This window comes from Maniola jurtina, chromosome 4 (genome assembly GCF_905333055.1).
Source record: "Maniola jurtina chromosome 4, ilManJurt1.1, whole genome shotgun sequence".
NCBI lineage: Eukaryota > Metazoa > Arthropoda > Insecta > Lepidoptera > Nymphalidae > Maniola > Maniola jurtina.
The window spans coordinates 9,586,134-9,610,863 of NC_060032.1; the positions used below are offsets into that span (position 1 = coordinate 9,586,134).

At 36.5% G+C, this 24,730-nt stretch overlaps 1 protein-coding gene across 10 annotated transcripts in view; it reads right to left on the reverse strand.

Annotated features, from left to right (window-relative positions):
* LOC123864525 (guanine nucleotide-releasing factor 2) overlaps positions 1 to 24,730 on the reverse strand; it is a 56,402-nt gene continuing 31,672 nt past the window's right edge. For 4 of the 10 annotated variants that reach the window (XM_045905014.1, XM_045905007.1, XM_045905016.1 and 1 more), the window contains 23 exons: positions 24,587 to 24,728; positions 23,659 to 23,739; positions 22,675 to 22,805; positions 22,119 to 22,215; positions 21,592 to 21,699; positions 21,016 to 21,126; positions 19,675 to 19,785; positions 19,265 to 19,362; positions 16,090 to 16,113; positions 15,057 to 15,174; positions 14,155 to 14,259; positions 13,286 to 13,385; positions 12,612 to 12,710; positions 11,321 to 11,428; positions 10,730 to 10,925; positions 9,977 to 9,988; positions 8,617 to 8,776; positions 7,733 to 7,871; positions 7,307 to 7,564; positions 6,536 to 6,792; positions 6,087 to 6,218; positions 5,541 to 5,731; positions 1 to 4,220 (listed from right to left, as the gene is read on the reverse strand). In XM_045905014.1, coding sequence (XP_045760970.1) covers positions 5,542 to 5,731; positions 6,087 to 6,218; positions 6,536 to 6,792; positions 7,307 to 7,564; positions 7,733 to 7,871; positions 8,617 to 8,776; positions 9,977 to 9,988; positions 10,730 to 10,925; positions 11,321 to 11,428; positions 12,612 to 12,710; positions 13,286 to 13,385; positions 14,155 to 14,259; positions 15,057 to 15,174; positions 16,090 to 16,113; positions 19,265 to 19,362; positions 19,675 to 19,785; positions 21,016 to 21,126; positions 21,592 to 21,699; positions 22,119 to 22,215; positions 22,675 to 22,805; positions 23,659 to 23,739; positions 24,587 to 24,728 — 2,777 coding nt within the window. In that variant the 3' untranslated portion in view covers positions 1 to 4,220; position 5,541. Of the gene's footprint in view, positions 4,221 to 5,538; positions 5,732 to 6,086; positions 6,219 to 6,535; positions 6,793 to 7,306; positions 7,565 to 7,732; positions 7,872 to 8,616; positions 8,777 to 9,976; positions 9,989 to 10,729; positions 10,926 to 11,320; positions 11,429 to 12,611; positions 12,711 to 13,285; positions 13,386 to 14,154; positions 14,260 to 15,056; positions 15,175 to 16,089; positions 16,114 to 19,264; positions 19,363 to 19,674; positions 19,786 to 21,015; positions 21,127 to 21,591; positions 21,700 to 22,118; positions 22,216 to 22,674; positions 22,806 to 23,658; positions 23,740 to 24,586; positions 24,729 to 24,730 lie in introns of all 10 variants that reach the window. The other 6 variants (XM_045905006.1, XM_045905012.1, XM_045905009.1 and 3 more) reach the window with 6 other exon arrangements.

Below are 24,730 nucleotides of genomic sequence, written 5' to 3' on the forward strand. Positions count from 1 at the left end.
TTTCAGATTGTAAATAACGTGCTATATTTATATTACAAAATAATTACAAAGAAAACTTGACACACAAAAATGTAAACTGTACAAAATACGCATGCAATTCAGATATAGATAATGCAAAACTAATCAAAAGAAATTTACAAATGCAAACGCATTTAATTTATAGTAAGAAAATGCTAAATCATAACGTTATTTTATAAAAGTAAAACAATCGCATAACAAAATAATATAAATCCATTTGATACAGTATGGCATTTCATTAAACATAATACTGAACTTGCTAATACAACAGAGTACGCTGTTCTAAAAGTGACATCTTTATATAAAATTTAATAAATATCGACATCGCTAGAAAACAATTATCATATTAGAACCTACAGTACCAAAAATTGCAACAGGCGACTTTTCACTAAATAAATGTAGTTATCACTACGCTGTGACACAAGAGATTTAATCAAACGTAGCTAGTTTACACATCCATTATACTGAGTAATTAATTTAGGCAGTCTTTAATATATTTCAATTACATACAAACACGTTACAGAATAAGGGCTGATACTTCTAGCTATAAGTAGTTTTTGATGATTTGAAATGTGGGTGAGAATAGCTTAAAACGAACAACCACTTCACTACTTTCTTGATCGATTGATTTTGTGAAACACCTTTTATTTCAGCGTTTTCCGTATCTGCCCTTATTCCGTATAGCTTAGGTCTCTTAGGATAGTAGTGCCGAAATATTGTAGCCGCTGCCAGGCGCTGTGATGTGAGTGAGCGACGAGGTTTCACAAACGGAACGTATACCATCAAGTTTCAAAAGACGTTTCAGTGATGTCATTCGATGCAAATCGTGGCCGCTACGCGACGGCACTGCTGTTCTAAAAAACTAGAGCTCATGATAAATAAATATACAATACGATACCAGACAACAAAAAATATGGTAACATACCTACAACTTAACTACGAATCAAATTATTTTACATACAAATTACAATATCAGCATATCGTATCAATAAAGCACTGTAAAACATTCTAAATATTGGTCTAGTTATTTATTGCGAGGGGCGTCCGCCCCAATTAAGATAAACGAACTACCAGATCGTTGCAAATACATTATTACACTACATCGCCAATATGTCAACTATGATCTAATTATTGAAAATTCTAAAATTTATGAAAAACCTTACACGTCCGTTCTGTTTAGGATTTTGAAATAGTAAAAAAATCCATGTCATACGTAACATAATAAAAATAACAACACAAATTCAATTTCAAATTATAGCTTATTTTTCTTTGAAGAGAGTTAATGGAAAATATATAATTATTTGGAATTGAATTTAGTAAACAGTTCTCAAATTACATTTTTAAAACATAACAGGGTGACTACACAGTGCTAGAGTGACAAGTGTAAGGTTAGTCATATCGGACCAACTCGAGTTTCGATGGACTAATATAATAGCGACCAATAAAATAACCGTATAAGTAATACGCATACCCACCTCAGCAGATACAATGGGGTTTATGTACTCTTAAAATACTAATATTCGTCTAATATAATTTCTCTATGTATAAGAGGACGTCAACCGAGTAGTAAGCGGCACCCGAAAAAGTGAACGATTAATTAACTATCACAAATGTGCAGCAATTTCCAAAATAAAAAAAACGATATTGCTATTTCAAGACCAAATCGTCTAAGGCGAAGTTTCATCATGACTGACAACTTGTTAGTTGTTTTCTTCATATTTACTATTAAAAATTGATAAGTGTTATGAATATTTGACACTAACAGTTCAAGATAATCCTTAAATACATTTATCGCTACGAAAGAGCTTTCACTGCATCTAAAGCTTAATTTTAAAATAGAATAAAATGACACCAACTGTGAAGATGTCATAAACATGTTTCGATCTCCAAAATTAGGATTACTCTTAAACATCTGCCACCTTGCAGGCCGCATTTTATAGGAAAAATATAATTTCTGATTATCAAAAATAATGTGTTAAATTTTATTTTAAGAGCACGCGTAAAATATTACGTTAATAATATAAATATTTAGTGTAAATTATATTTGCGCTGACGGCGGTTAGCCATCTAGAAAGAAGTCATAGCCACTCACAGGCATTGCAAGAACCAAGACACCAAGGTCACTCGGCAGATCTGTGTAAGGGCGATCTTATACAAATACCATATTAAAACGGAGTTTTTACAAAACCGGTCTTTTTCAAGTCTGCATCGCTCTAAGTGTATTGGTTTACACTGCACCATAGAACTTAATGCTATTAGAGTAGCTAGGGCCAGCCACTTGTGGTAAATCGCCAAGTATAGCCCATTAACGTCCAAAGTAATAATCTATCTATCTATCCATAATCTGCCGATAACATAGTTACTATTAGCGACGTTTTTATTTGCCAAAAAAGGCCGTACAATTTTTGATAAATTACGACTTTGCTAAATACTAACTTATCGCCGGATTGCAGATAGAGCGATTTTATTAAATTATTGATTTTGGCCTTTAGATAGATATACCACTTGAGCGAAGCCAGGGTGCGTCGCCTAATTAGTAATTAGCTTCAGTAATTAATTAAACAATACTGTATACTTAATATGCAATCCTGCGCAATATGTATAAGTCTTGTACTGGTGTGTGTACTACATAAAAAAGCAATTCCAAACATTTTCAAAAATACACTTTTACTTAAATGAAATGGGACGCTTCTTTCGATCGATATTTGGCACACAATGTTACTACTAAATATCAGTAGCTTGTTTTTCGTTAACTTGAAGTTTTCAATAATAATAATTGTTATAATTAATTTATCAAAGCGATTGTTATGACTTATGAATAACACTTGGTTGTTTCAATTGTGTTGAAGATCTAAAAGTTTTTTGCAATTTCAATGTCAACGTTTTCATTCAGTATGCGTACGTACAGCATGCGTACGAGCATATATATACAAGTCATAATATTATAGTTCGTGTAAATATCACTAAAATAGATTCTTAATTTGTCTCACAATATTGACTATAAAATGCATGCACAAATGTAAAATATTGGTGTTATCTTACTATTTATTTGTAAATGCTCCAGTCATCAACTTCAAGGTGAGACAATTGAGAAAACTAGCTCTGATTGAAGGTGCACAATCTAGGTCAAAATTGTTATCCAATCCAATTTCTTAACAAGAAAAAATCGTCCCATTTCGTTTTTATGACAGAAAGCAGATATCGTGCAAAAGTCCAATTCAAAGATTTCCGACATTACAAAAAGTCACGCAACGCGTTATAGACTAGATTACATATGATGAAACAATTATATGTCAAAATGTATTCAGATACATCTATCTACTCAGATACAGCATTATTATCAACTGTGCTGTATGATTAATAAGAAGTCGGTTAAAAAGAAGTTTTCTCGATCTATATATAAAAATGAATACGTTACTAGGAAATCAGTCTATCACACGCCTATACATTTTAATAATAACCTCAAAATCAAAGTATTGTAAATTAGTTTCACCATATGCGCTACTTAAAGCTACTAAATGTATAGCAAATCACCTAACGATCTTAACACTTATGGATTCCACTAATTCGATGTATTGAGATTTAGCTTTCGAAGTCGGCTTATTTAAGTTATACTGACATCAATGGCAAATCACAACAACAAGAAGATTACCAGAAATAACCTACATCTATGCGTCACTCGTATTCTTTGTAGTACTCTATGCAAGTCACATGCTGATATGTATGACAGTAACGGTATAAATACTGATAAACAATTTTTGGTTTTTTTCTATTTTTTTTTAGTGAAAGCTTTGTTTCCTGCTTGGTTATTGGACCTATCCGAGAGTTAACGATAATTTGATTTGGTAATATAAAGACCACTCCCAATATTTCACTCACAATTACTTGGTTTGAAAGATTTTTCAAATATCGATATTGTTAGAATCAAACGGAATAAGTTATAGGATAGGTCTAAAAACCAAATATGCACTCTAATATGTTGTGTTGTTCTGTCAAGCACTCTATTCGCAATCGGACCAATCACAGTTGAAATCGCATTTACCAATAAATACACTAAAAATAATTAGGCCATTTTAGGACAGATAATCACAATATTTTATCTAAATTAAACAATTCCTCATAGACAAAATCTCACATTTATGTCGAATCGTTTTTTCTATCACCTCGCTCGTCATTTTTCTTTGGATCTTTCTAGTGTTTACCTGCATCAAAGAACAGATTATTTAAAACTCAATTTTATAAACAGTCGCATACCTATCCCTCATAGGTATAAGACATAATCGCGAGTAAAAGCTAGTTCAAAAATAAAACCTTGACAATAATAAATATAAGAGTCAATGCCACGCAACAAAAAATGTGCGGTTTTCATCATGCTACGAGGTCGATGGTATGGAACAAAAACAATAAATAATTTTGACCGAAAGTGACACAATCGCCAGTGTTATGCTGACAGATTATGAAATAGAGTATGAAATGAAGCTGATTGCACATTTTTAACGGTCAGACACGCAGAAGAAATAGTGAACCGAATCTTTGGTTATCTAAGCACATAAAAAGAAAAGTCCTGACTTACTGGCTGACTTATTAACGGCCAATCCATTACAACTAGAAAACTGCAATTTTTAACACAGGTTTCCTTTATAATGTAGACCAGATTAAGGCCCGATTTAAAAAGTCTCACGAAATATTGAATGATTTATATTTTCACGAGCGAAGACGCCTAGTCTGCATAAAAAAAATTTAAGATCTCGTAGCACTACAGAAAAACTACATTTAATGACCTTTTTTTGTGACAATATCACAAAAAGATCACTGAAATAATAGGATTATAAGGGGAACACTGCCAATTTATCCTGACAGGTGGCGCATAAGCGAACCGGCTCAACCAGCCATACATCATCTATGGAACCGGTTATACTGCAATGTTAAACGCCATAATTTTAATTGTACGAGCTTCTAGATATCATGCATCTTTAAATAATTCACGAAACAATCTACTTTGTATCGATATCAACAATTCTTGGCAAAGCTAGCAAACAAACAATATGGATTTGACATTGATTGGCCGGATCTTTTGAGGCGCCCTCTGAGATCTGTTTTGACTTTGTACCCTTATAACCCCCGACACCACGGCTATCACGGTCTCCGAGATTTGCCCCAATGTATCCTCGCTGAACATACAGCGGGCAGATGGGAATGTGCCTTATGCGGCGGGTGGCGAGGATGCGAAAGTGTTGCGTGAACGATAGTATCTGAGACTAGCTAATTCCCGTGGATATAGGTTTTAAAAATCGCTTGGGAACTCATTGATTTTCCCGGATTAAAGGTAGCCTATGTGTTAGTCCAGGGTACAATCTATCTCCATTCCAATATCAGCCAAAACCGTCCAGTAATTTTTGCGTGATAGAGCAACAAATATGCATGCATCCATCCATAGATACAAACTTTCGCGTTTATAATATTAGTAGGATCTGCCACATGGTCTCCTCGCTACGCATACGTGCTAGCAAATGGTAGTGCACCTTATGTGGCAGCGGCGGCGGCGGCGGGCGGCGGCGCAGCGGCGGGCGGCGACGGCGCCGAAGCGTTGCGCGAACGACCGCCGCGCGGCTTGATGGTCTCCGAGATCTGCCACATGGTCTCTTCGCTGAGCACGTCGTCGAACTCGTTAAACATTGCCTGGATACGCTCATTCTTCTTAAATTTGTACTGCCTGTGGGCAAATCCATCCATTAATACCTTCGGACAAGTCGCGCCATGCATTTAGAACGCTCCTAAGTCACATATCGATGATTATGGATGTGAATGTGCTTAAACACTGAATAAGGTCCTAATTTGGTTATACACAAATCTCTAAAATGAATTGACAAATCTAAAAGCTATGCTTTCTATAATTCATTGAGAAAAAGTAGGAGCACTACTGTTAGACTTGTTAACTTATTTTTGTAAACTGATTTGCTGTTATGTCGCCGTTGTAATATCGATATAGAACTCTGTTATATGCATTTGTTTGCCTTCAATAAAAATACATAGTCAGTTTAGATAAGTCCGTGTATAGAAATACTTACTCTTTGTGGAAGCGCTTCATATTCTCCATTATAGTGTACTGCTGCCACCGCTTGGTGAAGTTGATGCTGCCGTCGGGGAGCAAGTCTGGGTTGCCGACGTGAACAAACGTCAGGTCTTGAAGGAAGAGGCCACTGGGAATAAACATGGCAATGTAGTATTGAAAGTTACTAGGCGAGGGAGACAAAGAGTGTGTGACGTCATCATACAAGACGTCAGCCAAAGCCAGTCTATAAGCACGAACAGAGTGCGACGAATTAGTAAGTGCCACGTGGTCTTTCAGAGCTTCCACAACGGCTCGGAACCAACCTAAGAACCGTACGTATCGGTGGACAGATCTTTGGACGTTTAATTGTTGCCTCAGAGTAAAGAAAACTCCCCTTACCGATTACTACTCAGTATGTCCCTATTCCCAACCACTGTTCATAATACATACAATAAACTGACTTACATGTAAGGTATGCAGGGAGGCTGTGTCTCAGCCAAAGCCAGTCTATAAGCGCGGAAGGAGTGCGATGAGTCAATAAGCGCCACGTGGTCTTTGAGCGCTTCCACGACGGCGCGGGGCCAGCCCAGCCTCCGCACGGGTGGACAGTCCAATGCTGATACTAGCGCCAAGTAAGAGTTGAAGTTGTTCAATTTACGGAGCGCCTTCATCACCTTTAACACCTTGTTTGCGTATCTCTCACGCTCGCGCGCCTCGTTGGACTATAAGAGAGAAATAAAGGTATCAAACCTAATACATAGTTTACCGATGTATTGATAATTGATATCAATACCAACTAGCAAAGATTATAAAACTCCAGATAGCTGAAATTTATACATTAGTATTTTAAAGTGACACCAAATTCATACGCTTGTCTGTGTGTGATGTACGTACATACGCGTAGCAGCACAAGCTACAGAAATACGGACGAGTTGTTTACCGAGTTAGCATCCGACCCTATTTCTAATGGAACAGTTACACTAACGTACAGTACGCAGTTTGCGGCTGATTTGCATGACAACGCTAAGAGAAACCACAGATTCGCAGCCCAACCAGCCAGCTACAAACTATGCATATTCCTTGTGAAAACCCTCCCTAAGCACTGAGACATCTTTTTTCGACGATAAAATACATATTTTTTATGAAGGATGTCGAATAACCCCGAGCATTAATATAAAAGGATGATATAAAACAAAGATTTCTAAAATAAGAAAGAGGTATGGTAACGATTCTTACCTGCTCTAATATTCTCGATCGCGCCCAATAGCTCATCTTATTGAAGTGCTCCGTAAACCTCGTGAGGTTTGGCGATCTCTCCTCGGACTGGTCGCGTGGCCACGAGAGCACCTCCGCGGTCGTTATACGCACAAACAGTGCGGAATCCAACAACGTCATCTGTTCCGCTAGCTCACTCGCTTTGAAGTCCAGGAGCGTGTCTCGTCGTAGTGAAACAGTTCCATAGCATGGTGAATCGTATTCATATCTATTGTTTGTCTGGAAAAAAGTAAAGAAAGATGCATCTCTCTCTGCATCGTTCTCCCATTTAAGGCGGAAACAAATTATAGGATACTGATATTTTCAGGTTTTGGTTTTCTTTTAGGGGCAAGAAAATTACAAGGATTTAAATTTACAATGTGTTTGTGGTAGAATTAATGTACTTACATTTTGGAAATGCAATTGTTTCTGTTTATCAACCAATATTTGTCGTAGCGCTTTTGAAATAGGCAACTCTTCTCTTTCCACTAGCCAGTAAATAAATTCCATGATTTCTTGCATCAGCGCTCGGTCTAAGTCTGACATTCTGTAATGGTAATATCACTTTAGTCCATTGATTTTGTTTCATTTCAGAATGAAAAGATAGTAAGACTAGTATTAAAACTACCAACATGTCTTTGAACGATATCACTGTTCATAAATTATATAAATGTGAAAGCGTGTTTGTTATTGGTTTGTCAATCATGCCGCAACAGAGCAATGGAGCGACGTGATTTTTGTAAGGATATAGTAAAGACCTGGAGATACGCTACTTTTTATCACGAAAAGACAAGCGTTCCCACTGGATTTTGAAAAACGTAAATACACGCGGTATCAGCTAGTTAATTAATAAACCGGCTATTAAGTTCATGACATTTTCATACTAAAAACACATCTTTTTATATAGCTGCAAAGCTAAAACTATAGTGTAGTTTGATTTTGCCCAGACTAAGGGTGAGAGATGAGACAGCGTTATACAACTGACATAAATCTGTCTCGTTTTAACTGAAACTTAAATCTAAGCAAAGTCAAAGGGCGCTCTATAGTTTTCAACCTTAGACTGAGATCTATAGACGATGCTTTGACTGCTGACTTAAGTTTCAGTTAAAACGAGACAGATTTATGCCACCGATTTAACGCTGTCATCGTTACAAAAACGTCTAGTCTGAGCAAAGCCAACGAGCGTTCTGTATATCTCAACCTTAAGAGTGTGTAACGGGACAAGGTCTCTGGCTCTATCTCGCTTAGCTCCAAGTAAAGTATAAATAAAATCTCAGCAATATAGTACGCACGTGAGATCAGCTACGACTCTAGTGAGCAGACTCAGTGTGGATCGAAGCTCGTGTGGTCTGGGCCTATAGTGATGCGCACGCCGTATGAGCTTGTGCACTAGTTCGCTGGGGGACACCCATGTTCTGTACGTAGCCAAGAATGCTTCCTGGTACGCGAAATCTGTACACAGAGATGAGAATTAGAATGTACACTTCCGAGTTCATCGGAGAATTTTAGCTCTTCCATACAGGTGGAAAATTGTTACTTGCGTGAGGTTAATTTCGTAGGGATTATTGCGAAAAAGATAGCTCTAAGATCTGCCAATTTATTTTAGTTCAGAGTTTTGTGAACAAATAAATTAGTTTATGTAGTAAGTATTAACTTATGTAAGTTATGTATCATAACAACTTGGGCCGAACAATGTGAAAACTTCGGCTGAAAATTCGCACCTGTGTGGGAGATATTGCGAAATCTGATATATGGTATTTACGCATATATATAACTAAATAATGTAGTTTTTATAGATATTTTAATTTTAGCTTTATTTGAAATCAAAAATAGCCTAGAATCCCACAAAACAGAAACCAACATTTCTAGAAACTACCATATATCAGATCGATTTCTTTCTTTGCAAAAATAAACCGGTAACACGTTTTTATTACATTATAAAGAAAAAGTGTAACCGTAAGCCAAAGCTGGGGTGCTCGAACGCGCTATGCGAAACTAACTCATATTGAATTCATAATATTTCATAAATTATACGTAAACAAATACTAATACTGGTTAAAATTTCATGCTTTATATGATTATTCGTGTTTTAAAGTAGTACGGCGAGTTATTGCGTGTGTTATTGCAAGTGTATAATATCCCTCAATATAATACATAATAATATAATATAATTCAGCAAGTGCCAATGTCAATGCAGCGTCGCTTCATAGGTGAGTAATTCGAAATTTTATGCTTAGGCCCAGATCTATACTACTTTTCTTAAGATGACAGATTTATATCTCTACTGTCTTAAGAATGAACAAAATTAAAGTATACTTTATAAATCTCAGCCTGAGGCTAGCCGCACTTTGGATGTGTTTTCGTACGAATTTGATTCATGCGAACATATACGTTATCTATTATGAATCTGATTGGTCGACTGATTCTTAGGTGGACTTTTTTCCACAAACAACTATTTTGTAAAGGAATCTACCTAAGGAACCTACCTAAGCGTAAAATTTACGAATTAGTGACTAAGAAGTGACGCAACGCTGCGAAAATGGCAAATCGTGCCTCTAAAACCATATGAAGCAAGTCTAGCTAAGCTTTAATAATATTAGTAATCAACCAGCTAGTGTCTGTCAGCCCCAACTCATACTACGATTCACTTACACTCGTCCGATTCTGTAAAGTGAAAGCATGAAAGTTAAGATGTTAGAAGCGATGCCGGGTATAGAATTCTTATGCCAATATTTAAGTACTGTCCACTTAGTTATAACAATTTTGTATTATGAAAAAAAAAATGAAAATGTGATTGGGTATTTGCCAATTTGGGTATTTCAAAATACAAATTTTAGAAAGACTACTACATCGAAATCAGTCATCTTCTTTGTAATTTTAAAATGTTTATGCAGTTACAGTTCGATAGAAATTTATAAGCCTATGTCTTTAATATAATTATAGTGTAAAAATAATTTAAGTGTTTAATAAATATAATTTAAGTGTTTCTTGTATATGATAAACCTTATTTTACTTCAATTCAATCATGAGGGCATCTAGGCGTCGGCGAATTTACCTACCCTTAAGTTTACATGCCATGTTATTTCACGTTAAATACTTATTAAAAACCTTTTTCCATAATTAATTGTAATGAATGACTTAAATAGGACATTTGCTTAACCATAACCCAAAGTTTAATAAATATCACAATCCATATTATAAATGTGAAAGTGTTTGTTTGTTGGTTTGTCCTTCAATCACGCCGTAACGGAGCAACGGATCGATGTGATTTTTTGCATGGATATAGTTAAAGATCTGAAGAAGGTAATAATGAAAGAGTTCCTACAGGATTTTTAGAAAACCAAAATCCACGCGAAATCGCGGGTATCATTCAGTGAGATATAAAACGTAATTTGATTCGCTTACCTTTGGTAGCTTTAGTAGCGAGTACGATCAAGGCGTCCGGATGTCCGCCGCGTACTTCGGGGCCATCCTTGTTGGTTCCTTTCAATAGAAGCCAACCGCTCACTTCCGTCTGTAGTATAATATCGTCGGGGTCGGCTATGCTTGTTGCATTATCGTCTGTGGCCGCTTGTGTTGGCTCTGTACTGCTTTCGCTTCTCTGTAACATAACAATCAATATGATATACGGCACTCCTAAACACCTCTTCGAAACTTTGCTTCCGACCGGAAAATCCATGATAGGTACCATTTAAATTTCACAATTATTATGGCTAGAATTTAGGTTGATATCGGTGTCTGTTCTGATTTTACATTTTTTAGTATTATAGGCATGATGCCCTTTCTTATTACTATTAGCTTTAAGCTGTTTATCAAAGCCTTGCATGGTAAGTGGATAGTTGTACGTACAACCACTCCAAAATATGTTAACTACTACCTAATTTGAGTACTGTACGAGTCTTAATCAGCGTAATACGTATAGAAAAGGGAGTAAGAATAACCTTAAAATACCTAGTATTAACTCTAGTTGTAATCATTAGCAGATATACACAATACCTGTGAAGGTGCGGGCGACGGCATGGGGCGCACGAGTCGATCCAGATCCTCATCATCCACAGGGAACTTGCCTGGCGACGTTGAACTTATGTACAAGTCATCCGAACTCTGAACAGAAACACATTCATTTTAATTTATTAATTTAGTATTAAAGTAAGTTAATTACTAATTTATTACTAGAACATCATATTAATTACGTTATTTAAAAAAATCAAGTAAAAACATTCCAGTTTCCCAAAACTCCAAAATTCGACCCAGGTTCTGAGTTGAATGTCCCAGAACTACCTCCCTCAGAGTCTCTACGCTTATAAAATACTAGCCCACAACTGCATCCGCGTGTATTTATCTTTTTGAAAATCCCGTGAGAACTTTTTGATTTCGCAGGATAAAAATAGCTGTACTAAGTTTCGCCAAAACGGTTAAATGAATGGGCCGTGAAAAACTAGCAAACAAACAAGAAAGATTTTCGCATTTATGATATTAGTTTGGATTATTTAATATTTTTGAAATTAGTCTTTTAGTTGTTTATTTGTGCACGCGTAACTAAAAATCTATATACCAATTGAGACGAAATTTCCAAACACATAATATGTAACACATATAGAAAAATTTCCACTATCAACTGCTCCAATCAACAACGAATACAGTAATTTATATTAAATCGATTTTCTCTTTTACTTTTTCCTAGTTACGCCACTCTTTTTATTGACCATTTATTTTTATATCGATATTATTAAGTAACACAGTAAATAAAATATTTGATTAATGCTAATAACATTTTTTTACAGTACCAATAGAAAGTAGAAATCGAATAAAGTCAAACTTACATTAGTTCTCTCTAAGTTTTTACTTTTTCAAGCTAAATTACTAACGACCTCCATGGCACAATGGTGGGCGCTGTGGTCTTATCAGCTGGAGTCCCAAGTTCGATTCCCGGCAGGGGTAATTTGGGAAATTATAATTTCTAATTTGTCTCTGGTCTGGTCTGGTGGGTGGCTTCGGTCGTGGCTAGTTACCACCCTACTGACAAAGCCGGTCAAGTGATTTAGTATTCCGTTACGATGCCGCATAGAAACCGATAAGAGGTTTGGGTTTAATAAAACTGCCATACCCCTTCCAAGTCAGCCCGCATCCATCTCAGACTGCATCATCATTTTCACCAGGCGAGAATGCAGTCAAGGGCTAATTTGGAATCGATAAAAAAACTTTGATTGGCGGTTTTATTGATATCACTCAGCGCATGATATGTTGAATTAATGCAAATAATAACTTTGCTGAAATATTTACATACCACATTATGATTTAACATAGATTCATCTGCCGAGCTATTGTGGGACGAAGGCCGCGGGGAGGGCGGGGGCAGTAGTTCATTGCTCGAATTCATTGAAATCTAGTAAACAAAATAATCATCAAATTGCAACTATTCGTTTACATATTTTGCTCTTATGATATTATTTCAAATAAAGGGCTCATCAAATATTAGATATCTAGACTCAATGAAAGCCTGATTAATTGATTCGAAAAATAATAGGTATATAATTTTCCATAATGAAAATAATGAATAGTGCACATTCTATTAAAAAAAATATATAATTCTAAACCAAATTGACAGTTTAAAAAAATTGTTCCAATCCTTTCATTATCTATATTTATTTATTTATTTATTTATTATTATTTACATTTAAAATATACAGAGAGTTTTTATTACAATCAGCGCCACAAAAACCACAGTTGGAAAACAGTTTATCTATGGAAAATATTGGCAATACTTATACCTGTCAAATAAGTTATTTGTCACCAATGTGGTCAATTCTATTGTACAAAATCTCTAAACTAAAACGACATTACTATCCCTTTCATAATGAAATGAAAGAGAAAGCAATATTTAGACCTGTCATTTTAGTTTATAGATTGTGTACAACAGAATTAGCCAAAATTAAAGCCATTAAATAAAGGAAATGTTACCTGTTTACTTTTATTCATCTTTGGTGGTAGCGCCGGCGGTTCGGGAGGCACAGGACTAGTTCTGCTCGAAGTTTTCATACTCACGCTGTCCTCTGAACCACTATGGAACACAAAATTTCATGTTTGAAACACATGCGCAGGCGACCTGACTACATACATGCTTGACTTGTAAAGGCGCGCTTGCGCAGGCTGGCATTAGGCCCTGGTCGAAAATGACGCGCGACGGTAGTGACTAGTGACAGTACAGCAGTAATATGGCTAGACATCACATTGATCGCGCGATTTGCAATACCTATGGATTTTTTAAAAAGAATATAAGCCATCATTACTAATATTCCTCTTTCCCCTCCAACTATGTGTAAAGCTTGTGCTAGGAGTAGGTACTGCATTAGTGCAACGAGTGGCGTTCGAACCACCGACCTTACGAAATTCAGTCCGCTCCTAAACCGTTGAGCTATTGAGGCTTAAGATTAGTAATCTTACCCCCAAAAGACACCCTAAGCACGTCCTTAGCTATCCTTACGATTCTAACATCATTCCGACATGGATTCACGCGGCACGCCTCGGTCCTGGTTAGCATACGAACTAATCAAATCCAATAACCCATTCGTCCCAACTGCTTCCTAAGTAGAAATTCGAGCATCACAGGAGGCGCCCCACGGTATGAACTCTGTCATACAATTCCTTGGTTACAAATTACAGGATTTAGATTCGCTGCCGTCACGCGTCGCTACCGTCACACGTTGTGCGTGACCAGAGCTTAACAGTCAAACCTGTTCTTAAGTGGTCTGCTTAACAGATTGGAAAGACACGAATACATATTTAACTAATAAACACAATTCGAACTATCATTAATAAAGTTAGCATACCTGAGTGGTGGTGTGCTCAAGTGTTGGACTGTTAGTGACGAAGCCATCGATCTCTGAACTTGATGATGGCCCACGCTTATAGTGCCCGTGCTTGAGTGTTGTGCACTAAAATACAATGAAATAAAAAATAACTAAAATTACACCAACAATGACTTGTCTTTTCCTCTTGGCAACGGAAGAGGTTGTAAAAGGAAGAAAAATAGGCATAACCAAAATAGAAGGTGGGACTTATGTTAATGCATAAATAAATATACGATAATATACATATTATATTAAACTGTATATCAAGAACCGGACAAAATTAAAACAAAACTTATTCGAAAACCGTGTCAAGTTATTGAGCACATTGGTCTACATAATAATGAGCTAAATAATTAATAAACAATGAGAAATATTCGATACTATCAGCATATGCGCATGAGTTCAAATCAATTATGTGGCTAATTCTGTTGTAGGCAATGTCTAAACTAAATCTAGTGTTATCCTTTTCTACAGAAAACATTATGAAAGGGATAGATTATTTAGTCAGTTTAGTTTAGTTCAGAGATTATATACAATAGAATTGGTCCAAATGTTTCATTTAAATAAATGCAAGACTGTTAACAAGTGCATACATTGTGCATAAGTTCCTCCGGCCGGGAGTGCCGGCTAAATTGTTAATAGTTGAAAATTGTGGCCAGTCTTTAAAAATTTGCAATAATACAGACAGTCATCAAGCCGACCTGCGCTGGTCCCAGGAGGCAAATATATACGTTACTTTAACTTTACCACTTTTGCTGTGTGAATTCGATAAAATTAAGTCAACATATACAAGGGGCTTTAAAGGTATCACAATACAACTTACCCGATAAAATTAGGTCAACGTATACAAGGGGCTTTAAAGGTATGACAATACAACTTACCTAGTTAAATTATAAGTATGTATGGAATGCCGAAACATATCAGGCGGCGCCTCCGGATTTATCGAAACTTGCGAGTTCGTGTGACTGCAGTTTCCAAACATCTCCATGTAAGCCATAACTGAAAATCGGACGATACAAATATAACGACCACCTAAAAATACACCAACGAAAAAAACGTATTCTAAGAACAAAGGCGTAACATGTACTTCTATGCCGCCTAATGAAACAGCAAAAGCGCTGTAATTAAGCGCTAACAACATCCATCATCTAAGGTGAGAATTAACTACGCGAAATTCCGTGTGTGTTATTAACTGACACATAATTAAGCGCCGTAAGCCATAATGTAAAGCAAGCTGTGATTTTCCTACTAAAATGGCTGGTGAAAGCTAAAATAGCACACATAGTTTCTCCAATCCGTCTGCTTTTTTGGAGTCGACGAGTTAAAATGCTGGATAACATTCAGACTCTGCAGCGTAAACAGTTGTACGAGAAAATGGTTCTAATATCATTAAGAAAGAAGACTCAAAGAGGAGAGGTATTTTAACTTGAATATTTGAAATCCGTTAATAAATTGTGCCGTCATGTGGGTTTGATTGTTAACTAGTCCTTAAACTATAGAACAATTCAACAGCTTATAGAAACCTAATGTTATCGAAATAGTGGAAAGCTGGTGGTAAACTGCAAAGTGCAAAGTAATTGAAGGCCGGCTACTCTTTGGAACGATAAAAAGCAGCGGATTTCTCTGGCCTGTAAGTAGTTTCCTTTAAAGCTTCGATAATCATTTTTCGTCTAAACTCTATTAACTTGAGTCATTATTTAAAACATTGATTACAATAAGAATTTAGCGTAGGATAGCTGCAACTAATAAACAATAAATCCAAACCATGAATATCCAAGAGACGTGAGACCGAGATAAACATCGCACAACTGAAGCTCCGTCTGAATGCAACGCAGCGCTTAAGGCTATCAATCTATCGTGGGCAGTAGTGACGGTAGTTGGCTAACGGCTAACGCGAGCATGCAATCCACTCACCGCTGTAGGCGACGCTTTGAAACACTGCCCGACGCACCGGCACAACAGACAAACATGCCGTTATATTTCAGACCCCCCAGGGAACATTTGTGTACGAGGGAATTGGATACAGACAATTTGTTACAACCAGACAACCTTACTAGTTACTGTCTGTATTGAGACTTACTCGTATAATAAGCATTGTTTTCATCGAAATTTGAGTGTGCGTGCTAACACTATCGATAAATGGTTTCACGTATCGATTTAACTCGTAAAACAATTCTAATAGTCGAATAAAAAATCAGACAAACTACTGTATTATGGTAAGTCGTGATACGGCAGAAGGCCATTTTAGTCTAACATATGTACTAAATAAACGAATTTGCATGAAAGTGCAATTGAGCTCGCACAGCATTATGGCCTGAAATTTAACAAAACCTCTCTTTCTATCGTGTTCAGTCTTATCTCTTCTTCCTCTCTCTCTCTCTCTCTTATAGGAGATAAGTTACGTGAGTGCCGTCGAAGAGAAGCACCGCCGTAGGCCTATAACTCGGGTCAAGTGACCATGTGAGCTCAGCCTAATAGTCTGTCGTGGCGATCAGACTCATTGATTTTGAACTGAGCTCCGATTGGTCGATGGTCACGTCAGAATTATATTAAGTTACAACTTACAACACACCACAACACAGTAGTTTATATTCTGGTACCTTCGAATTCTTAAACTATCGTTTTTGAAGAATTTTTTAAATGTAATTAATCACTTTCTTAATTATTTATTAGAATAAGATTGAAGAAATGGACTGTATCCGATTCATTAATGACTGTGATGCATTAAATCCCCATCAGCCAAACATTAATATAAACATAATGTAGGAAGATATCAACATTCACTAACAAAATCCGAACACACATCGTTTTCGCAGGTTAGGTATCTCTATAAAGGTAGGAAATTAGACCATACAAATATACATTCAAATTGTGTACATTTCCAGTGAAAGTTGCATGCAGTCAAACAGTCAGACATAACTGAGAAAAGATTTTGCTTCTTTGTTATCTAATGAAGATCAGAGGTCAGAGCAGATAATAATTCATTAAAATACTCGCTCTCAAATTGAAAAAGAAAAGTTGCACCAATATCGACTAATTTAAATAAAACTTTAATAGATGGTTGAGGTATCAAAGAGAAATTTCGTCTGATATAGCCAATTAAATTGATCGCACTACAAATGGATAGAGCGTGCTTTAGTTTAACCAGCTGCGTGTTAAGAAATTCGTGACTCTAACTGGGCAATAAAATTACTCAATGTTACTGACTTTTACTCTTGTAATTTCAACTCAGCTTTATATTATTAGCTAAGCACAAAATGAGTGAAGTGCATTTTCTAATTTTTATACGTATAATTGAGGTAATGAACAAATCTAGCGGAATTTTCTTCTTGTGTCTCGCTTTGAAACGTTGGAAGAGCGACATATCTGCGTGAACAAGACCGCGCTGCTGCTCGTATGCGTCCACGACTTTATCCAGTTGACATAATGCATTGAGAAAAGATTTGTCACATTTACTCTGTGTCAACTGTCATGTCAAAAGTACGATATTAGTCCTGACACATAGAGCAAATATGGAGAGTCCTTTTTCAAAATTTATGCATTATACACAAAATATCATCATTTGTAGTACAACGACAGCCTAAAGATGCTTAATACAGTCGGTTTACAGAGACGACATACACAGCAGTCGGGCAGATTCACAGCAGTGAGACGGTAGAGGGATTATACCGACCAACAAAAGTCAGCAGAACAAATTTTAACTGTTTTGCTTAGTAGTGGATCAGTCGATCTGGCATGTAAATACTACGATCGTATAACCGCAAATATCAAGGGAAGCTATTCACAATATGTATTTATGCTGTGGTACAACTATACCTTCGTTATGTCGCAGAATCGTAGTGAAATTACCGTTTAGATTTGTCTGGTGGTGATAAAATCCGCTAGATTTGTCCCTAGATACTAAAGCTGATCGCAAACCAGAGACCAGCCGCAAGTGTTGCAAGAGTCCCAAGCGCCGAATTAATTCAGCAGCTGCTGCTGATGCCATGCGCATTTTTTAACTAGTATTGACATTGATTTTATTTATAATTAGTATGGACACCAAACGTCAATACAAAAGTGTGCATGTATGTCTGTCTGTCTGTTACCTTTTGACGTTTAATCGATTTTAACTGAATACTGGATTAAAAAATCTAAATCCACGTGGATGAGTTTGCGGGCATCGTCTATATAGTACAAACTACAGAGATAGCTTACATTCCGGTAATGGATAAAGGATATAGGCTACTCTTATCCCAGAAAATCTGACTTCCCACAAGATTTATGCTAAACGTAAGCCCCACAGACATAGTCGCGGGCATCACCTAATACATGTATATTTTTTAATAACAATTTTTCTAATCACCCGTTTACATTTACCCGGAATGAGTACTGTAAAATGCGTAGCATTTGACAAGTGCGGCTCTCGCAGAGCGTGCGCTATGTCTATAATCTGCGATCAGCTTAAAAGCAGTACTATTTTGGGAACCACAATGAGGGATGAACATCATATAACCCACATCCCCTGTGACATTTACTTCATTTTAACGCTAATACGACGGCTTTAACAGCTCCTGCTAACTTCACTCACATCTTAGTAAAGTTGCCAATTTTACGAGTGAAGTGAGCGGGAACTCTAATAGCATTAATCCGAGAACGTACTCGCGGTCGTGTTGTCGTGACGCGTCAGAAGCTCATCGGTTTTTTTTTTTCAGACCCCTCCTGATATCTATATTTTAGGGTCCTTGAATATAGTGGATATTTGAAAAATTTATCATTATTTAAATTTATTTTGGTTTTGGTTAGCCTTGAGTCATGTCACTATGTATCCATACTAAGGGTGAGATTTATAGAGCGCACTTTGACTTTGCTCAAACTTAAGATTGAGTTAAAACGAGACAGATTTATGTGAGCGATATACATCGGTCTCGTTTTAACTCTGTCTTAAGTCTAAGCAAAGTCTGATTGCACTCTATAGATCTATCTATCTCACCCTAAATGTATGAAACCAATATGCTTGTGAGGCGTCACGACACAACACGACACGCTAGTATATTTCCGGTTTTACAGGGAGTAACGACAGATACGTATAGTAAGAATAGATACTGACTGTGTTTTTTCTTGAGCGGCAGCGGCGGCGGCCGCTGGTGGTTATGTTCGGCCAGCGTATGCGGGCGTGCGTCGTGTATGGAGAATGGCGGTGTCTTCCTGTGGACCAAATTAAATTTATCGAAAAAATGTTTCCTTAAGAGGAGTTTATTATTATTTATTTAGTACTAGAGAATGCCCGCGATTTCGTCCACGTGGATTTAGTTTTTTTTATATCCCGTGGAAATTCTTTGATTTTCCAGGATAAAAAGTAGCCTATGCGTTAATCCAGGGTACAATTTGTCTTAATTTTAAATTTTAGCCAAATCCATCCCGTAGTTTTTTTGCGAAAGAGTAGCAAACATACACACATACAAACTTTCGCCTTTACAATATTAGTGTGAAGTGTGATTAGTATGGATTACTGCGTACCTGATTTCAACATTGGGGAAGTACTGCTGCATGTCAGCGCGGATGTTGCGGCGCGTCTTGGCAGGCAGCTCGGGCGGCGTCTCGCTTTCATCCGATGTGATGCTGGCCAACCTGATGGAACCACACGCTATTACTACTCGGTCAAGCTAAAGCACCTCGCGTCGATTACGTCACACTGACCCTTAGGTACGATATGCGAGCCGTACTAACGCGACAAGATGGCCGCGGGGAGGTGAGCGGGGAAGTAGGAGAGGCGCCGCATTCCAGCGAGGTGCAAACTTTTGCGCGACCGAGTTATACACCAGTAACATTATAATGTAAATAACAGGTACGGGATGGTCTCGGAATTCGAGTAGCAATTCCGCGAAACTATTGCATCTAAACCTGTCGCACTTATGACCTTTTTCTATAAACACGCCACACACACCTAACGCAATTTATTAAAACACATATTTTAACTTGAGAAAATGATTAAGAAATGCACAACAATATCTATAACTATTAATTAAAACATGCGATAAGTGACGGTTTAAAAATATTAGTGACAGTGAAATAATTAAGTACAATACAGTGATTCTTTCTACTTTTCTATGTATCTCTATTTTTGTGCTACTCTAACAAAGTGTAACATCAAAATACATGAATCAACAGAGCCTTAAAATATGTATAATAGAAATAGAAAAACTGAACGAAGCTCTTGGAATAAATGAACAGCTCAAAGTACTGGACAGACCGGGCCAGGCATGCAGATAGAGCTAGATGTAGACAACCCCTGAGAAAGCATTTATGAAAATTCAGCCTAAGGGCTTAACCGCCATATGCCCGCGATTTCGTCCGGGTGGACTACACAACTTTCAAATCCCTATTTTACCCCCTTAGGGGTTGAATTTTCAAAAATCCTTTCTTTTCGGATGTCTACGTCATAATAGCTATCTGCATGCCAAATTTCAGTCCGATTCGTCCAGTAGTTTGAGCTGTGCGTTGATAGATCAGTCACTTTTATAATCTTAGATTTTAAATATTATTGGTCAACGCGATAACATTAGGCCGCGCATACACCTGTACAATTTACTCACGTAAGTAGCTTACGTGATTAACTTACGGCAAATTTACTAATGTAAACACTCTTTGAAACACGTTTACATCAACATAAATGACGTCAAGTAATTACATATACTACCCGGCAAGAAATATTGTACATCGACCTTTAGAAAGAGATATTTATTAAAGCGTTGTCTCTGTCATTAAGACCGACCAAACGTCCTCTCAATATTTCTTGCCGGCTACTTTAAGCTTCTTAAGTGAAAACTTACAGGTGTAATCGCGGCCTTAGACACTCACTTTGAGTTGTGCGAGTTGGTCACAGAGTTGACACTGAACATATTCATGCGGCTCTCAACGCTCTGCAGAGTGCACTTCATTTCGCTCACATACTCTGTACTTTCAAAAGTACTGCAAACAATAACACGGAAGCATGACGAAACACAATCAAATAGGGTGAATGAAGTTAAACGTGAACATATGTTATACTGTTATGCCTTGGGACATTCAATCAAAAATGCTGAAAATCACTTTATCTTGTCAAAAAACCGACTTCCAAAGCAACTAAAAAGTAAAAAAAATAACACCTACTTATGTGCTATACTTCTAGAAGTGAAACATGTATAGGAAGACGAATACACAGCATTCTATAACTCCTAATTGTTATACAATGTATGATGTATTGGTAATGGTACCACATTTATAACGTTAACTTTGACTTTCATAAAGTAGACATAATCAGTTTTAAGTTGCACATAACTGAATGCCCCAAACGCGATTCAAACAAAATTTTATAATACATACAACCAGTGAGTGTACAACAAACAAGACAAAAAGTGTAAAAAAAACCAATGTGACGAGTGAAGAAATTGTCACCTGTCCGTGTGGCTCGAGTAATGATGCGTAGACAACGTCGACGAGAAATTGTGCTCCATAGAAATTTCATTGTGGCCCACCGACACGAAGCCGGATTCGTTGGAAAAGCTTGAAATAAAAGATGACACTATCTTTTTATCCGTTCTAATCCTGTTGAATACAAATCTCTTCAAAAATCACATGTCTAAAAGTAGAGCTTTTTACACGGTTTCCAGAAAAAAGGTTGAAGGTTCCAGAGGAAAGGTGTAAGGTTTTTAACTGGGCCCGTTTTTTTTCTTTTCACAATGTTGCTTGCCGAAAAGAACAGCACTACTTTTAGTCCTATAAATTTAGTTTTATTGTACGTCTTTAATATACTATCTAATGAATAAAATATCATCGAGTCCCAACTCTCAAGTATTAGTTAGATGGGTCATTCTAAATAATAAAATTTACAGGCTGCAACTTGATGTCCAGTGTCATAGTAACTTTGACAGCTTCATTATAATAGTTCTAGTATATGATCTAAATTGTTTGACATCACTTACCGATTGTGATTATTATGTCCATGTACATTGTTCATATGAGAGTCGTGCGACTCGACGGACGTTCGCATTTCACTTATATTGTTGCAACTGCAAATACCTGAAATAGATGAATAGAGAAAATTCGGCGTCAAGTGATTCGTTTAATAAGTAGACATAGATTTCAAATGTATGGGCATTGGCAATCTACACAATTGTAGTTTCATTTAATACAAAACTCAGTTTTATTTATCAGAATTTTACATTTTATGCATGCATGGAAGGCTTCTTCTTTTTCTTAATGGGTTTCTTTAATGGAAAAGTCATCAAAGTCATTTATTCAAATTGAAAGATTGTACACTTTCTGATTGTCAAACAATGATGTATTGGTGAATTAATTACGTTAACTTAAAACTAAAGCTACATCAACACAGCATTTATCAAAATTAAAGTTGTAAGTTTGACATCATAAAGGATCGGTTAATTTACAATCCAATACACATCAATATAATTACTGACGTCATTATTCTCCGGTAATCGTTAAAAGTAATAATAGGAAGTGGAAATAGGTGCAACATACCAACTAAATCCGAATTAGGTGGAGTCACGAACACTTCATGGTTCATAGAGTCATGCGCGTTCCGATCCTCGTCATTTGACACGTTGAGCATTGAGTCTAGAGAGCCGCTGCTGTGAGACTGCAGGGATAGCCTACCACATAAAAAGAATACATTTTTAGACACAATTATTTTAAGTGAACAGTAGACAATATCAGTAGTATAATGCATCACTTCTGCTCTATTGCTCTCTTTCAACTATCATGTCAAAAATATGGTTTACTTTAGAATAAGGCCTAATATCGTACTTTTGACATGAGTTGAGACAAAGATGGCGAAGAGCAAAAATGGCGAGTGGTTCTCAAATTGTATGCACTATAAAATTAATGATACGTCAAAATTGGAAACTCCGTCGTTCCGATGTTTTCAGATTCAGTTCTCCTTAGGTCTGGCAAAAGGTGAAACCGTCGTCTTTTTGCTAAAATGCGATTAACCCCAAAAAGCAATTTTTAAGTTACAGCCAAAAGAATGTTTCTTAAAAAAAACGAACTAAACGATAACTAGAAAACTAGTTTTTAAGGTTAGTCGCTATGTAATAAAAGGGCTGGAGTATCTTTAATCTTGAACTGAGAAAGACAAAGGTTGGAACTGAATTCAATCTAGGAGCGACGGAACTTTGACTAAGTACAATATTAACAGATAACATATTACAACATTTTTATATTACAGCCCTTAATAGGGTAAAATACGTAATATTGATTTGCGTTAGCCGCGCGTCAGAAGTCGACTTAAAACAGCGATATCCTGTTACATACATGCTTTAACCATTTGTTTGAATAATGAATGATTAAATTATGAATGATATTTAATCATTATATCATGCATATGTCAATTTAACCATATATGGTTAAGTAGTATCATAGCAATGCGTAAGAGGAAAGGGAAAGTGGTAATAAAAACTAATTATATCAATTATATTATTAAGTATAATTATTATTATACCTAACCTGTCTATGGACAGTCCCAGTAAGGAGTTATCATTGGCTGACTTGCGCTTCGGAGGCAAAGGAGGGGCCAACTCGATTTTCCTGCAACAAACTTTCACTTTTACCAAAGAACCTGATAACAAATTATACAGAGAAAAGTGAAATTACGGACGGGGAGTCAAGGTTAGTGACATATGCTAATTAATTGGAGATATATGTAAGATTTCTACCGTTTGTGAAGTTTAATATTCAAAGAAAACGAAAATCAACATATTAATGGCGAATCGAATCAAATCAAATAGATGGATGGTCGAAAGCAAATTATTCATAATCGTTAACTCGCGGATTTAATAATTAAGTCTAAAGTCGATAGCTGCCTCCCAGCTAATCAATTCAAAGAAGTATTTTGATAAATCATGAAATGTTATTCAATTATTATTGAGACTCACTTTATTTTCTTACTAGGGATTGCACTTAGCTTCGCTCGGCGAAAAAATTTTCATTAATCCGTATCCCTTGGGATTTTCGGAAAATCTGGACTTACTCCTTGTTTACCTACATTTTTAAAGTGATCATCATGATAATCATTATTTTACTATAATGCTTACTACCCAGAATGAAAGGAAACAATGCCAGCTTTGACTTTAATCAATATGACCAATTTCCAATTTAATTTATTCAAATTAATATTCAAAATCATAAATATCCGAAAACCACTATTATTATATTATCTAAATAACTTTCACAAGAATTAATTATTTATTTCTATACTTTTGGATGCCAATAGATTTTTTTTTAATTTGATCTCAAATCCTAGCGAATTTTTAGGTCACAGATTTTTTTAAACTAATATAAGTAAACAATGAAACATTTTAGAATTTGGGCATACTTTGGGGATTAATCAAGTACAGAGTGCGGAAAAGAAATCCGGACAGAATTGATTACTCACCGGTTGGGCCTGGCAGGCTTCGGAGGCGGCGAGTCTGGCGCATCCAGTATAGATTCCGAGGAATGAGACGCGCGCACACCGCCAGGCTCCATGCCGGGCTCGCCTGTCAGCTGCGACAGCTCTTTGGGAGTTAGGGGGATATCT